Raw genomic sequence first — 18,019 nt, forward strand, 5'->3', positions numbered from 1 at the left:
AATAAATTATTACACATCAATTCTTCCCTTGTGTCCCTGCTTGCTTACGATTGTGCCGTATCCATGGAGCATCCTCATCATTTAACTTAATGCTTGGGTCAGTGTTCACTTTGAAGGGCGGAATTTCACCAAACATATTATAATCTTCTGGCATGTCTGTCTTGTCCTCCACTCCCACGATGTTTCTTTTCCCTGAAAGAACAATGTGGCGCTTTGGATCATCGCATGATGTACTGATCGTTTTCTTATCTTTCCGTTTCCTCGGTTTGCTACTCATGTCCTTCAAATAAAAAACCTGAGCGACATCTTTGGCAAGGACGAATGGTTCGTCAAGGTAACCAAGATTGTTGAAATCCACCATTGTCATTCCGTATTGCTCGTCCACCTTTACCCCACCTCCTGTTAGCTTGAACCATTTGCACCGGAACAAAGGGACCTTAAAGGAGGGTCCATAGTCAAGTTCCCATATCTCCTCTATGTAACCATAATATGTGACCTTTTGCCCATTCTCGGTTGCTGCATCAAAGCGGACACCACTGTTTTGGTTGGTGCTCTTTTTATCTTGGGCGATGGTGTAAAATGTATTCCCATTTATCTCGTACCCTTGGAAAGTCGTTATAGTCGAAGATGGTGTCTTGGCCAACATCTACAGCTGATCTCCAACATCATTGTCATTCATTAAATGTTTTCGCAACCAACTGCCGAAAGTCTCCATGTGGGCCTTTCTAATCCAGGATTCAGACTTCCCCGGGTTGTCCGAGCGTAAAATATTCTTGTTTTGCTCGAAGTACGGAGCCACCAAGCTGGAATTTTGCAGAACTGTGTGGTGTGCTTCAGTCATAGAATGACCGTCCATACATATCGTTGATTTCCTTCCGATCGTGCCTTTTCCACTTAGTCTCCCCTCGTGCCGCGATTGAGGAATACCAATCGGCTTAAGGTCAGGAACATAGTCAATACAGAACTCAATTACCTCCTCATTTCCATAGCCCTTGACGATGCTTCCTTCTGGCCTAGCACGGTTACGAACATATTTCTTTAATACTCCCATGAACCTCTCAAAGGGGAACATATTGTGTAGAAATACAGGACCGAGAATGGAAATCTCTTCGACTAGGTGGAGCAGGAGGTGCGTCATAATATCGAAGAAGGATGGTGGGAACACCAACTCGAAACTGACAAGGCATTGGACCACATCGTTCTGTAACCGTGGTAGATCTTCTGGATTGATTACCTTCTGAGAGATTGCATTGAGGAATGCACATAGCTTCACAATGGCTACTCGAACATTTTCCGGTAGGAGCCCCTCAAAGCAATCGGAAGCAATTGCGTCATAATCACGTGGCAGTCGTGAGACTTCAGGTTTAGGAACTTTTTGTCCGTCATGTTTATTATTCCCTTTATATTCGACGAGAAGCCAGACGGGACCTTCATACTGCTCAGGCATTCAAAAAAAATGACCTTCTCTTCTTTGGTATGAGCGTAGCTGGCACGACCTTGAAACCATTCCGGATGCCAGTCATCTGGGTCTTTCAAAAGTTGCTGGTCCTGCCGTGCTTCCTTTGTATCATTTGTCTTCCCATACACGCCCAAGAAGCTTAGCAGGTTCACGCAAATATTCTTCGTAACATGCATCACGTCGATTGCAGAGCGGACATCTAGGACTTTCCAATATTCTAGCTCCCAAAATATAGATTTCTTCTTCCACATGGGTGCGTGCCCGTCAACTCCCCGCGGAACTGATTGTCCGCCAGGACCCTTTCCAAAGATGACTTTCAAATCCTTGACCATATCAAATATCTCAGCACCAGTACGTTCCGCAGGCTTCGGCCGGTGATCTGCCTTGCCGTTGAAATGCTTGCCTTTCTTTCTTACGTTATGATTTCGGGGAAGAAATCGACGATGACCCAGGTACACGTTCTTCTTACAATTACCCAAACGTACACTTTCAGTCTCATGTAAGCAGTGCGTGCATGCATTGTATCCCTTATTTGTCTGTCCCGAAAGGTTACTGAGAGCAGGCCAATCGTTGATGGTTACAAAAAGCAACGCTCGTAGGTCAAATTCCTCTTCTTTGTGCTCATCCCAGACACGTACACCAGGTCTGCCCCACAACTGTAAAAGTTCATCAACTAATGGCCTTAGGTACACATCGATGTCGTTCCCGGGTTGCTTTGGACCTTGGATGAGCACTGGCATCATAATGAACTTCCGCTTCATGCACAACCAAGGAGGAAGGTTGTAGATGCATAGAGTCACGGGCCAGGTGCTATGGCTGGAGCTCTGCTCGCCAAAAGGATTCATGCCATCAGTACTTAGACCAAATCTTATGTTCCTTGCGTCAGCTGCAAAATCTTTGAACACTCTGTCGATCTTTCTCCATTGCGTTCCATCAGCGGGGTGTCTCAACTCCCCGTCGGACTTACGGTCCTCTTTGTGCCATCGCAACGACTTGGCATGCTTTTTGTTCCTGAACAGACGTTTCAACCGTGGTATTATAGGAGCATACCACATCACCTTGGCGGGAACCCTCTTCCTGGGTTTCTCGCCCTCAACATCGTCACCAGGGTCATCGCCTCTGATCTTATAACGCAATGCAGTGCATACAGGGCATTCATTCAAATTCTCGTATTCACCGCGGTAGAGGATGCAGTCGTTAATGCATGCATGTATCTTCAGAACCTCTAAACCTAGAGGGCAGACAACCTTCTTTGCTTCGTACGTACTGGCGGGCAACTCGTTATTCTTCGGAAACATATTCTTCAACATTTTCAGCAAATTTTCAAATGATGAGTCAGCTACACCTTCCTGTGCCTTCCATTTTAGCAAATCCAGTGTGCAGCCCAGCTTTTTCAGACTATTATCGCATCCTGGGTACAACGACTTTTTGTGATCCTCTAACATGCGATCCAAATTCTCCCTCTCCTTGTCAGTTTCGCAGCGTCTCCGTGCATCAGCAATGGTCCGACCAAGATCATCAGCGGGCTCATCATGTGCCTCTTCTTCACCTTCACCTAACCCTTCCCCACCTTCAGCATCATCCTCCATGAAAGTATCACCGAAATGATCATGATAGTTGTCATCGATATCATCCCCTTCTTCATCTTCTTCCATTCTAACCCCTCTTTCTCCATGCTTGGTCCAACAATTATAGCTTCGCATGAAACCGTGCCGAAGCAGGTGCATGTGAACGTCTCTTGAGGAGGAGTAACCCTTCTGATTCTTACAGACAGCACATGGACAGATAATAAAACCTCGCTGCTTGTTCGCATTTGCCACTACGAGGAAATCTTTCAAACCCGTAGTGAACTCGCCGGAGAGTCGGGGACCGTACATCCATTGCCGATTCATCTGCATTATTATTATATAAAGTATATAATTAACCATCATGCATTTGTTAAACTAACTAGCTAGAAATAATACAAATTAAACAATGAACTACACACATGCATATTTTATCAATGACACATGAAAGGTTCAAGTTGCTAACCGTGATCGCGGAGGAAAAATAAATGAGAAAGCTCAAGTGTGGCTCCGACACTTCATATCATGTTTGTTTCATGCTCTCGGGCATTTCATCGAACACCTTGTGTACATAGGAGGAACCAAAAGCAAACCCACCACCCCCCCTTCTGAATTGTGGCTAAGTGAAGTGAGCTGAGTCATATATATAGGGATGGGCCTTTAGTCCCGGTTGGCCTGGCCAACCGCAACTAAAGGCCTTCGGGCCAGCCTGAGGACCTTTAGTCCCGGTTGGCTAGGCCAACCGGGACTAAATCCCCTCCCGTCCGCCAGCTGTCGACCGAGCGCGCTGGGCCCCGATAGTTGGTCGCGGGTCTCCTCCCGAACCGCGACTAAAGACCCCTTTGGTCGCGGTTCGATTATTTTAGGGACTAATGGGGGCATATGGAAGCCTCTTTTTCTACTAGTGCCTATTCATATGAACACTTCCGAAAAATTGAACCGTGGATCTTGAGATTGTCAAAGTCGGATAAACGCTTCATAGTAAACAAACACATCATACCACTAAAAAAATAACACCGTGCCAAGTCTAGGACTTGAATCTGAATAGGTTGATTCCACTATAAAGAACATAACTATTTAATTTATGCTTATTCGAGTGTATATATGCAGTTTGGTTGGTGTTTGTTGACACATATTAAGATATAAGAGCATCTACAGTCGGGCGCTTCATATCGGTCTCAAACGTCCGGACGGCTCGCCCGGTCACTGACTGGTCATGTGTTTTCAGACCCAACCGCGCGCCTCAAACGCCCGGACTATCTGGCGCCCCTCATATCCAGCCCAAATATGGGGGTGGATATGGGGGCGCCCGGGAGCGTCCAGGCACGCCCACCACGTCGGCCCGGCCCACCCCGACCCACTCCGTCCCCACAAAGATCCCCAATCTGGAAACCCTAACTCACTCCACTCTCGATCCGTCTCTTCTTCTTCCCTCCGATTTCTCCCATTCGATCCACTCTGACCACTCCAGTGACTGCCGCCACCATGTCGAGCGCCGGCAGCCGCTCCTCCTCCGACTCCAACGAAGATCTAGCCCTCCGCATTGCCCTCGAGAGGTCCAAGGTGGACACGGGTGGCAGTTCCGGATCGGCCACGCCTCTCCCCCGCTGCCGCAGCGAGGAAGCCGACGCTGGCTCCTCCCGGCCTATGCTTGGCTCCACACGGGCTACGCAGTCCGCGCCTCCCCCATGTCGTCCCCTGGCCCCGCCACCTGCTGCTCCCCACGCGGGCAGCGGTGGGTGCTTGTGCCCGCCCCCGCCCCGCCGGCCTGAACACACACGCCGGAGTCAGAGGCGCGAGCCCCCCGCCGCGAGAGGCAGTGGACAAGGGGGAGGGACGCGGCGGAGAGCTTTGTCCGTCACCTCCGCGGGTTACCCGCGGAGCCCGATGAGGACGAGCGGCTCCTCGCGTGGGTCAACCGCCGGTCGCTTACGACGGCGGAGACAGACGCTCGGCGGCTCTGCCCGAAGAATGCGAAGGCTCTCCGGCTAGCTATCGAGCAGTCCGAGCGCGAGGCCAAGGAGAAGGCGACGGAGGCGGCTCGGTTGGCGAAGCTCAACCGACAACAGGAGTGGGCTGTCCGACGCCTCAAGGGCCTCATCATCGTGTCCTCCTCTTCCGACGACGACGACGGCTCCTCGTCCGACAAGTCGAACGATCCTCCACCAGCCACCGACAGCTACAGCTGCGCCGGCGACCGGAAGGGGAAGGGGCCGGCCCGAAAGTGGTGAAGATCCGCTTTGCTTCAATTTAATTTCAAGTTTTAGATGTAGTTTCAAGTTGTCCATCGTTTGAACTGTGGTGGTCATTTGAACATCCGATCTTTTGGTGAAAGTATTGTGCTTGCCTATGTCCATTTGCTGATCTATGTAGTTTGATCGATGTTGCATGGTTTAATATGGATATAGGGGATCGGATATGAGATACACGGATGTGAACGACCCTATTTGAGAAGTGCTCAGTCACTGCACACGGACGCGTCCGCGGGTGTTTGAGGAGTCGAATTTAACAAGTCACGGTTATAGATGCTCTAAGTGTTCTAAGTAATCAGATGTCACGAGACCATCCCCTAAAAAAAAGATGGCACGCCACCATTTTTTGGGCCTTGCGATGTATACTAGACTCGGCAATAAATACTGTTTTTATGAGGAAAAGTGGCGGATGATCTGCCTTTGGATTAAAGATTAGGAATCTACACAAAAGGTAAAGGCCCAGAGGCAAAGAAAATCGGAAAAGATAAATCTCGAACATTTGGATTTGCCCATGGCAAATCGAGCATTTTTTTGTAATTTTAGTTGACGCGATGATGACAGATTTAGTTGTCAAACATGATAGTTTTCTCGCAAAAAATAAACTGCGGGTGAAATTGTCATGCTTACCAATTAAATTTGGCACCCTCATATTAACTGAAGTTGCCATAGAAAATGTTTGATTTTTCATGGAAAAAATCCGAATATTCGGGACTTTTCGGGGTCCGAGCATCACACATGCATCATCATATGCTGCTTAGTGTCGAAGTTTGCAAAAAATCTTGTTCAATAATTCATCCAAATAATCAGCTAACTTGCCGATTAATCCCTACTCATAGGGTCACCGAGTAGCCGATAAACTCACAAATCGGCCGAATAATTGATTAAATGGCCGATCGACTTGCCGATTAGTCTATTAAGTCCCTACTCACCAGCCAACCGAGCAGCTATCAGTTAACGATTTTCTCAACAATGCAAAAGAAAAAAACACACTACATTGCCGGTCAATGAAGATTGATTTTGAAAGATTCGATAATTTCTTTCATTCCATATACTCCAAGCGAAGAAAAAGGCACCTTTGGTTGCAAGTTTGACGGACAAGTTTGGAGTATTTAGATCCGTAGATCACCAAGCAACGACTACAAGTACTGAAGCGAGCTGAAGACGTGCCATTGTCATTGCCCTTCCACGTCGGAGCCGGGCAAAACTTGTTGTAGTAAACAGTCGGGAAGTCGTCCTGCTAAGGCCACATAAGACCAGCGTAGCAGAACAGCAACCGTCGTCATATGTGTGGCATCATGCAAAACTTAATTTATTTGTAGGTTGTAGACTCATTTTGTTTTGGTATGTGTGATGGTACGGTAACATATCATATCATGCTACCACAACCTTCTACTCCTTCTGTCTCATAATATAAGAGCGTTTTTGATAATAGTGTAGTATCAAAAATCTTATTAATCACTACGTGTCACATCATATATTTTGCTAGATATAAGTAGCCTGTGCGGAATTGACCGTCATCTACCGTACGCCCACGTCCCATCCATCTATCTTCATCTTCCCCTTAACCTCCATCCATCTATCTCCATCTTCCCCTTAACCTCCAAGTACACGTCAAAGACCTTTTTCTACAAATGGATGACCGCAGAAAGCAACCGGTTTTCCTCGAAGAGTCAAACCATTCTCAAGTCGCCACCCACACCACCCCACCCCACACGTAAACGTACGTGCAAGACATCGTGTGTATTCGTGGATGGACGGTTGGAAACCTGCCCGGTCGTGTACACGTACCAGCAGCGGCACCAGCCGTGTGCCGTTCCTTTCGCCGGCCCGACGGGCTTATTTTTTTATAGGTGATAGGAGGATGTGTGAGATTGGTACATTTTTATAGGCCGGATGCTACTCATTGATTTGAAAAATAATTGACCTGGACAAAATCGTGAACCAAATCTAAAGTTGAATACAAATCAGATGAAAGACTCTAAAATCAGGGAGCATAGTGAATTAAACGAATTGAATGAGATAGCTCCTTGAGAAATTGTTGACCCGATCAGAACTAGATGACCCATCTCCAAATTAAAGACATCTACTGATTGTAAGACCTTAAGAACTAGGGAGCATAGTGTATTAAAAGAATTTGAATGAGAGAGCTGCTTGAAAAATTATTGACCTGATCAAAATCAAGTGAGCCGATTCTAAATTAAAATTTTCAATTAGTTGCCTGAAAAATTAGGGAAGATAGTGTATGGTGTGTAGTATATTGCAATATTGCTCAATCCATCTATTGGCTAGTTCTTTTTTTTTTTTGCGGGGAGATCTATTGGCTAGTTCCTCCTAGCCACTGATTCATCTTTTGTTAGAGTCCATCGATCCACTGTCACTTTTTTTTTCTTGCCGAGGGTAGAATGTTCTTAGCCCAAATGCATCAATCGGTTTCGTTTAGGGGTTATTGACCCGGCAGATGTTTTAGTCAATGGTCAGACTAGTCACACTATTTGCTGCTTACATTATTTTTATTATATACTTTTTGTTTGCTGGAATTTTTTTATATACTTAGTAGTACTTGCTTGCAAACCGTAGGTCGAATAGAGTAGGTAAGCTATAAAAATGTTCTAGAATATGCATGTGCCGTCCAAACTGATCCACGTTTTTCTGGCGGTAACAAAAGCGAATCCCCCTTGGTCCAAGCATAAGGGCCTTCCATTTGTATAACTTTTAACCAAACGATCCACGTTTTTTGCGGCAACATGCGTGAACTTGAGTTCATGGTGACTAACTTAGTAACTTAGTATCGTCAAGAAACTGATCGAGTTTCAGGAGATTTATACACCTATCTTTTATTCATATGAACACTTTCAAAAGATTGAACCAATAAATCTTGAAATTGACGAAGTCCAGATGAATACTTCATAGTTGGCAAACACGTCACATCACTAAATGTATAATGCTGCGTGCCAAGTCTAGGACTTAAATCTATATAGCAGATATAAAGAACACAAATATTTAAACTATTCTTATTCGCATTTATGTATGCAGTTTGTGGTTGGTGTTTGTTCACACATACTCAGATGTAATTCAATTATTTTAATACACTATATGCTATATAATTCTCAATATGCATCATCATATACTGCTTAGAGCTTCTACAGCCGCAGACACCAAATTCGGCCTCTCGGCGTGTTTGCGGGAACTGATCGGCAAAAGAAATCCTACGTACTATACAAATCACGCTAGCCTAAACTACGCTTCTTTGTTGGAGCGTCCGTGCCAGGCACCGGGTAGATGGGCGTGTAGGAGGGCTTCGGCTCCTCCTCTTCATCCGTATACACGAGCATCTCGTTGACGGTCATGGAGTGCTCCGCCTCCTACAGATGACGACGGTTGGCATGCGCCTCCGACCGGAGGGAATCTAGGATTGTTTTGTTGCTCCGCCTGCAGATCGGCGTCCCCAGCGTCTCCCACGTCTTCCTCCTGCTCGTCCTCAAGCTCCGCGTCCTCCTCCTTCATCTTCTTCTCCTACTCTGCCTCGTCCTCCTCCAACTCCTCCTCCAGATCCATCACGTCTGGAGGTAGCCCCAAGGCGATCCGAGCTTTGCGCCTTGCCCAGATCTGCTCAAGGAGCTACAGCTGACGTTCCAGCTAGATATGGGTAGCTCCTTACCCGGCGGCGTGGTGGCATGGCTACAAGTGGTGGCGGACGGCTCGCGCCCGGCGAGTGGAAAGTGACGGCGACGGCGGACAGGGAGAGAGAAAATATGGACGGGTAGGGTTTCCGTGCCGGCGAATAGCCGGCTAGGGCACTACGCGGCCCGGCGGAGTGGCGGCACGCAGCGCCATTGGTCCGAAGGAGGAGACAAGTTTCGGACCGTCGGTTTTCGGAGTGTTTTCGTGTGGGACTAGGGCGTCGGGCCAACGTGACGGAGGCGCCCGCACCTCCTCATACCCGCCGCTTCGTTGTTTGAGTCCTGTTTAGTCCAGGTGTTTGAGTCCTGTTTGAGAGGCCTGGGCGTTTGAGGCGCCTGGCCTTAGATGCTCTTAGTGCCAGAGTTTGTAAAAAAAAAAGCACATTGCCAGTCGTTGAAGATGGTTTTTGAAAGATCCAACGATTTCTCTGGTTCCATATATTCCAAGCGAAGAAGAAGGCAAGCTTTGGCCGCAAGTTGTCTCGGGCCCGAGTCGATCGGGTCGCAGTAAAAACTGTGACCAATATACAAACACTCAAACAGAATTGCAAGTCGTGTCCATGGCAGTTCCCCATGCCGCAAAGTCGTCGGTCCGGCGTACGGCCGAGTCTCCGCGTGAGCTCCATCTTTCCATAGTGACAGTGCGGAGTTGACCGTCATGACGAAGCCAGCACCGTACGCCCACGGCCCATCCATCGATCTCCACCTTCCCCGCACACGTCAAAGACATTTTTCACACTCGGATGGCGGACAGATCCCGAAAAGAAACCAGCTTCCCTCCGAGTGTCAAAGCCATCGTTAACCATTGTCAAGTCGCCAGCCGCGCGCGGCGCGCCCCACACGTAAACGTACGTGCAGGACATCGCGCGCGCATCCGTGGATGGATGGAAACTTGCTCCGTCGTGCACCAGCACCGGCCGTGTGCCGTTCCTTTCGCCGGCCCGGTCGAAAAGCGGCATCGCATCCCATTCCGCGGCGCGGTTGGGTGCATGATTAACCCAGCCCGTTTGGGTGCACGCACGCACGCAGCTGGCGGGCCAAAGCAGCTGCCAGCTTCGAGTTGTTGCGAGCCGCGTTATCGCGCATGATCTGGCTGTTTTTATTTTCTTTCTGACGAGAGAGAGGAGGCGTGGACGCCAGTGGGCGTCTAGAAGGGGATGCTGGGCCGGGTCAGCCCTTCTAGAAAGCTGGTGGCCTGGCAGACAACGCACGCAGACGCAGACGCAGACGCCAAAGGAATTGAATTTGTTTCGTCTTCGGTACGTGATGCCGCCGCTGCTCGTTGGCTTATCCGATCCGTCTAGAATGAACGTGTAAACCCACCGAGAGGGAGAGTGTGTGTGAGACCGATTGACGAATACGTATGCGCCCGGTCCAGCTCGAAAAGTACAAGTACAACAGTATTCGCACGGCTACTCAGTAGTACATGCATGCATGTCGTTTCCCACATGGCCGATGCCAACCCCGTCCCAGAACAGTAGAAGTCTCCGTAAGATTATTTTTGTTATAAACTCCGTAAGAAAATTTTAGTACTACGTAACAGGGTTAAAGTGGGATTTGGTCTCTTTTTTTTAACTTTCACAAAGTCAAACAGTGGTCAAAGTCGGCGGGATTCCGTTCTAGAATAGCAGCAGCTTCCTGGTAATTTTCGTGTCAACATCAAAAGAATTCGGGTTTCTGGTAGTAGTTGGCACCATTTTCTTCTTAAAGTACTTTCGTGACTGCACAAGGGGAAAAAAAATCTTTCTGACAAATACAGTTAACATTTGCATGAAATTCAAGTATACAGTATACAACGAAAATATTAATATCACTGGCTAAAATACCAGTGCGTTTCTATGAAACTAAGAAAAAAAAATCCGAGACGTGCGTTTCTATGGAAAGAAGAAAAAACATCTTCAGGCATATGAGCGACGGTGATTCTATTTTCCTTTGTGGGGTGAAAGTAAGTTTTCTATACTCTTGTAAAAGACCGAGTTGACGATGATGATGTGCCTGCCATCGTGTAATATAGACCGTCCAATCTATATATGAAGGATCGAAAATAAACTATGATAATTTTGCAAAAAAATACCCGCAGCTTTCTCCACACTTGCAGATAAGGACTTCCCTCGTTTATCATTTTCTCTCACAAGATAAACTACTCATACAAATGCATCTTGACGTTTCATGCAACCCACGAGCATCTTGCTAGTATTCCATAATAATAGAGTTGCAATCTAGAGGCAAGAGATCCTCAACACAGAGGGACCCTCTATGTGGCCAAACATAAGTGCTACACTCACTCGGTACAATTGTATCTTGTCAATTGATCGGCTACTCTAACAATGAAATTTCTACGGAATAAACTCCCGGTCTGACATAAAACTGTAATCTTCGGAACAATGCATCCATAGACTAAGCAGTCAAGATTGGGACCTTTAATAAGAGATAATGCTTGAGAAGAATCTGACTGCAACATGATCAGAAGCTCAATCTGACTGCAATAAGAGATAATCGCATGTAGCTCCGCTTCCACAACATTGTTGCAGTGAAAATATGAATTTCTTTATATATGGTAATGTGTGCCTCATTTATGGCATAAAGATTATAGTACAAGTCATGTAAACACCAACCTGACAAGATTGGAATAATAGCAGAATGCTAGACTTTGCACAAAGAAACACGCCAAAAAAGAAAAATACAATCAAGATTGAAGAAACCCCCGAGTTTGACACCAACGCCTGTCGCCTTCTCTGGCACCAACACAGCAATCGCCAAAGAAAAAAAAATTACAGATCACCTCCTCACTCGAGCTCGATGCAGCTCCATCGCTGATATGCAGCTTTGGGGCCTTCCAAGGTGGCTCTCCAAAGGTGAAGCCATTGCAGTTGAACGAATCAGGCCGGGACAACAGCCTGGACACGCTTTCAGACTTCAGATCTGGCACCCTCGCACGACTAAGACGCCGGAAGAGGGAGCCATACCTTCCAGACACAAACCACAAACCCAGCACATGATACACCAACTTCCAGATGCCGCTGATGCAGACCGCAATCTGCATCCGCTCGTCGACTACCTTCCAAAGCCCACGCCTGCATTGGAGCAAACGTCAGCAGAGCCCGAGGACAGAAGTCCACCACAAGGATGTCGCCGCCGCCACGCCATCCTTGCTTGGACAGACTAGTTTTTAAATCCATCCCAAACCACATGACAGAGCGTCCCGTCGAGAAAGGATCTGAAACTTTTTTATTAAGCGCGCCAACGATGAACGACCCAAAAAACGTAAGCTACTGTGGCCTAAAACCTAAAACTATATGATTCGCACGCGTCGATCCGACGGCCCTCTCACCACCGACGACGAAGGTCGTTGGCGGAGGGGAGCCGCCAGAAGTCGATGGCGGAAGGACCTGGAGGCTGGCTAGATCGTGAAATAGGAAATAGGAACCTATAAGCTGCAAAAATCACACTCTCATTATGAGCCTGGAGTAACACCCCGGTTGCCGCCGTTCCATCTTCCGCATATGAGCCATCCGCGGACAGCGTAGCCGTGTTACGAGGTGATTCTATTCCTTCCATTTTCTTACCCATAGCTTACAGGGAGACGATTTTTAGCAACAGGTGCGGGAGCACCGACACTATTTTTCTTTGACTTTCACATTTTATTATTTTATCTTTTAAACCGAAAGTCCAATTTAAGGTTCCTTTGCATATACACGTTTTTTGTGATGATGTCTTTAGCATGAGAAGTTTTAAAAACTTCATCACTCATCAATTATGTAGTATTATTTTCTTCTTTGTTTGTACAAGGTGAAGATTATATGATCAATATTTTTAATTATCATTGTTGTATTTCCTTACTTATTAGCATCTATTATTTATGTATTATTTTCTTGCTTGTTTGTACCAGGTGAAGATTGTATGATCAATATCAATAATTACCATTGTTGTAGTATTTCCTTACTTATCATCAACCATTAATTACGTATTATTTTCTTCCTTATTTGTCTAAGGTGTAGATTATATGATCAGTATCAATAATTACCATTGTCATAATATTTCCTTGCTTACCCTCAACCATAGATTAAGCAATATTTTCTTCCTTATATGTACTAGGTGAAGATTATATGATCAATATCAATAATTACCGCGGTTATTTGCTTACTCCTACTTACCCTCAACCATTGATTACACAATATTTTCTTCCTTATATGTACTAGTAGGTGAAGATTATATGATCACTATCATTAATTACCATTGTTATTTACTTACTTACCATCATCTAGTAATTACATAACATTTTCTTCCATATTAGTACGTACCAGGTGAAGATTATATGATCAATGTCATTAATTATTAAAATCTGAAAAATATTCTCATATAAAAAATGGAAAACAAAAATTTTGCGGGAAAATGGTAAGAAAAATTGACCACTATTCCCTCCGTTCACAAAATAAGAGGTTCTAACTTTTTTCTGATTCGGATGTATATAGACATATTTTAATATGTTTGTTCACTCATTTTAGCCCGTACGTAGACCATATTGAAATGTTCAAAACGTCTTATATTCATGAACGGATGAAGTACATCATTTCTAAAAAAAAGTACAATAGAAATGATGCAAAGGCTGACCAAGGATTTCCTATATATAATATCCTGAACTCACACCAACTGTCCAACATAATCTGAGGGTTTCAGTAGACCAACTAAAATCCAATAGTTTATGGGCATCGGCATCGTCATCGTCTTTTTTCCAATTTTGCGTGTGGCGAAGCAGTGGGAAGCTCCAGCACTCGTGCCATCGACCGCACTCCATTTATATACTTTTAGAAACCGTGGGTGCGTGCTATAAATACCAAGGGTCTCCGTCCAGCTCGCCGCCGGAGACAACCACCAAACCCACGCGTCCCCTCCCCTCCTCTTTCCACAGCGCGGCGCCGATGGCCACGGCGCACTACTACCCGCCGCCGCCGCCGCCGATCGCCCACCCGCTTCCAAGGCCGCACGCCGCCGACAACGCCGTCCCCGACGACGGCGGCAGCGACAGCGAGAGCGTGGCGGAGTCGTCGTGCCCGCACCAGCACCCGCGCCGGCCGACGGCCAGGGACGAGGAGGAGGAGGAGGACGGGTGCAGCGGCAGCTGCGTGGAGGCGGACGAGTACTGGGGCTACTACTACCAGCAGCAGCAGCATCCGCAGGAAGCCGACGACGAGGAGGAGGTCAGCACGGCGAGCGTCTGGTGGAAGAAGAAACGGGCAGCGGCGGCGGCTGGTAGGGCCGGCGGCGTGTTCCCTTCGTCTTCGTCGGCTGCGGCCCGTCGTGAGGGGGAGGAGAAGAAGGCGGAGGACCCGAAGCGGGCGGCGGCGCGGCAGGAGGAGGACCGCAAGTTCTGGGCGGACTGCCTCGCCACCGGGTACCCATGAAAGCCATAGCTCAGCATGCAAAGGCCATGGCAAAAAGCCATGAGCGCCGCTAACCGAAACTGCAGCCCGACCCAAGCGTATGCCTACCTTTGTTTGTTTGTTTGTTTGTTTTCTTTGTACATACATAATATATTCAACTCCTCAACAAGTCATTGGGTGGCGTATTTTGACCCCCGTAAGCTTTACAGAAAGAATCGATCTTCTTCTTCTTTTCTTGTTTTTTTTAATAGTTTGGATTGCTTACCACATGTGTCAGGTGGTTCTTTTCTTGTTGTTGAGGGCGAAAGAATTGAATCTCTGTGCAAACTAGTACGTAGTAGAAAATAGAGAACTGCTATACAGACGACATTCACAGACGATTTCAGCACGACACTCCATCTCACACCATTCATTCAAGACACCAATGTACAGAAAGTTGTTGGATTTGAAATCGGCTCAGGATCGTGCAAGCAAATATCGTCTGTGAAGTAGTTTCGTAGAAAATACAGTGCATTTTGCTTCCTTGTTGTAGATGGGGGGTGGTCAATTAAAGCAGCGGTGGGACGCACCAACCGGTCGAGAGACATGGGAGGTGGCAGGCAAGGAGATCTCTCCGCCGCTTTAAATTCCCGTCCTTCCTCGTCAAACTCCCAATTGGACGGACAGACAGACGGTGGCCGATCACCGACGGAGCATCGCATTCCGTCCGTCCGTCCGTCCTAGGCTCATGTTCATGTAGGTCCTAGCCCGGGGGATCGCGGGGCCTGTGGAACGTGCGTCAGTTGCGCGCGCCAACGACCGGCGGGGAATATGGTCCACGCTCGGCCGCGTAACCATGTGTGTGTGTTTATGATGGTTTTGGTGCGTAAAGCGGCCCGAGTTAAATAAAGGGGGCAAAGCCAAGCTGCGGTTGCTTGTCCAATGGAAAGATGGTTTTCCCTTTTAATTATGTTTAAAAAAAACTGGCGGCTGTTGCTCAGCTTCTTTCTTTCTTTCCGAGCTACAGCTAGTACTGTGGTTGGCTTTATAGGAAGACAGCACGTGTGGCACGCCCCTGACCATGGTTTCCAGCATGTCTAGCACCTAGGCATTGTCATAGGCGCCGGCATCCTTCGAAACGATGAAAACGAAGCGAAAACTTTTTGTTTTTCCGGCAGAAAAATAGAAACGGAGAGAAAAGGGGGAAATGAAAGCGCAGCTCGCAAACCAGAAACGGAAATGAAACACTCAGCTTCATTTCCAAGTTTTAATATAACTTAATATTTTAATCTCTACAACATAACTTAATATTTTAATGCCTTCCAAGTTTTGGTGTTGCCAAAGTTCAGTGATACTTTGTTGGTTTCATTCTGTGTTTTTCTACGGTTCAAGGGGTCTTTGATTCTGGTGAACACTCGCTTTCGTCTCCGTGTCCATTCCGTATTCGCTTTGATTTTGTTTCCGGGGCTTTTGTATTAGTTTCCACTTCCAAAAAAATTGAAAAAAAATGGGGCAGCATCCAGTTCCGTTTGTTTCAGTCGTATTTTTTCGCCAAAGAAGGGTGTCACGTCCAAACTTTGTGCTAACTGCCTGAACTGTCCTGTTACCCGACGAACCAAAAAGGAGAGCGCTAGGCGTCAACCGGCTGTAGGGGGAGAAAAGGTCAGCCACATCTACAACCGTTCCATTATCACGTGTGTGGCCGTCCGATTGGGCCAGCGCATCGTCCTCCACGCCGTGCACACTTGCATCCCATGCACCACATGGTCATCCTCCCACCTCGCATCGGCCGCACTCCACTCCCCACCATGCACAACAGTCGCCCCCCTTTGCAACATCGGCCATCACTGTGGCGCCCATCTCCGCTTGCTCAGCGCTACGGCCACACAACAACGTCGGCCTGCCTCGCAACGTCGTTGGACACTTGCAGCAACCCCTTGCAGCATTGTGGCGTTGCTTGCACATCCTAGTGCCTACCCCCCACAGCACACCGATGAAGCGTCCATCCTTGCAACATTGGATTGTAGCAACGTCGGATGCTACGACTAGCCCCTTGCAGCGCCAGGTGTGCCCCGTTACAACGATGGCTGCTACGACCGCCCCTTGTAGCAGCGACGCACTCTATGGTGGCAGCGGCTACGAGGTCATGTGATTGCAACACCATTGAGAGAGAGCCACCTTGCAACATCGGTCACCGCCTTGGAGCAACAAGGGTTGTTGTTATCACTTCATGTAACACCGACCACCAGTTGTCCCACTCCAGCGAGGTTCTGCGGTTGCAGTGTCTGCCTGTCTGGCCCCTGTAGTACCGGGTATCCATCTGGTTGATAGAGAAGGGGAATGGAGGGTGTGTGCACTCGTCGGGACCTTGCAACACCAGAGTTGTTGGAAACACGGGGGATGCCCATGAAGCACTGGGTGGATGTCCCTCACTCCTTGTACCAGCCGAGCTTAGCCTTATAGCGTTAACGGCTGGGTTGGCATGAGCACACAACAAGCAGCGGCAATGCCTCCTCTTGTAACATTATTGCGCCCGGGCAACACGACTTGCAACATCTTCTTCGCTCGCAAAATGATGACGAGGTTGGGCTTGCAGCATCGCATCCGGCGTCTCCCGACTCTCCGTGCACACGACCAAGTTGGCTACCTTGCTCGATAAGGTGGAGGGGCGCTGGCAAGAGAGATGGGGACGATAGTCAATAGGAAGAGCGAAAAGAGCAAGAACCAGAAGATGAGGGGATGGTGTTTGAGGCTTTGATCGGTGGGGAATGATGGGGGTGAAGGAAATATGCCCTAGAGGCAATAATAAAGTTGTTATTTATATTTCCTTATATCATGATAAATGTTTATTATTCATGCTAGAATTGTATTAACCGGAAACTTAGTACATGTGTGAATACATAGACAAACAGAGTGTCACTAGTATGCCTCTACTTGACTAGCTCGTTGAATCAAAGATGGTTAAGTTTCCTAGCCATAGACATGAGTTGTCATTTGATTAACGGGATCACATCATTAGAGAATGATGTGATTGACTTGACCCATTCCGTTAGCTTAGCATTCGATCGTTTAGTATATTGCTATTGCTTTCTTCATGACTTATACATGTTCCTATGACTATGAGATTATGCAACTCCCGAATACCGGAGGAACACTTTGTGAGCTACCAAATGTCACAACGTAACTGGGTGATTATAAAGGTGCTCTATAGGTGTCTCCGATGGTACTTGTTGAGTTGGCATAGATCGAGATTAGGATTTGTCACTCCGATTGTCGGAGAGGTATCTCTGGGCCCACTCGGTAATACACATCACTATAAGCCTTGCAACTAATGAGTTAGTTGCGGAATGATGTATAGGAACGAGTAAATAGACTTGCGGGTAACGAGATTGAACTAGGTATTGAGATACCGACGATCGAATCTCGGGCAAGTAACATACCGATGACAAAGGGAACAACGTATGTTGTTATGCGGTTTGACCGATAAAGATCTTCGTAGAATATGTGGGAGCCAATATGAGCATCCAGATTCCGCTATTGGTTATTGACCGGAGACGTGTCTCGGTCATGTCTACATAGTTCTCGAACCCGTAGGGTCCGCACGCTTAAAGTTCGGTGACGATCGGTATTATGAGTTTTTGTGTTTTGATGTACCGAAGGTAGTTCCGAGTCCCGGATATGATCATGGACATGACGAGGAGTC

General features: G+C 47.3%; 1 protein-coding gene across 1 annotated transcript; it reads left to right on the plus strand.

The window, feature by feature from the left end:
* The first annotated feature begins 13,733 nt into the window (after nt 1-13,733).
* Nucleotides 13,734-14,552, plus strand: LOC123048812 (uncharacterized). The gene has a single exon (XM_044471841.1). It carries the CDS (start codon nt 13,876-13,878, stop codon nt 14,356-14,358), a length of 483 nt encoding a protein of 160 aa, XP_044327776.1. The 5' UTR covers nt 13,734-13,875; the 3' UTR covers nt 14,359-14,552.
* Nucleotides 14,553-18,019: the final 3,467 nt, after the last annotated feature.

Source organism: Triticum aestivum, chromosome 2D (assembly GCF_018294505.1).
Source record: "Triticum aestivum cultivar Chinese Spring chromosome 2D, IWGSC CS RefSeq v2.1, whole genome shotgun sequence".
Taxonomy (NCBI): Eukaryota; Viridiplantae; Streptophyta; class Magnoliopsida; order Poales; family Poaceae; genus Triticum; species Triticum aestivum.

Coding starts and splice junctions, on each gene's coding strand:
- LOC123048812 (XM_044471841.1), top strand. CDS start 13,876: ATGGCCACGGCGCACTACTACCCGCCGCCGCCGCCGCCGATCGCCCAC.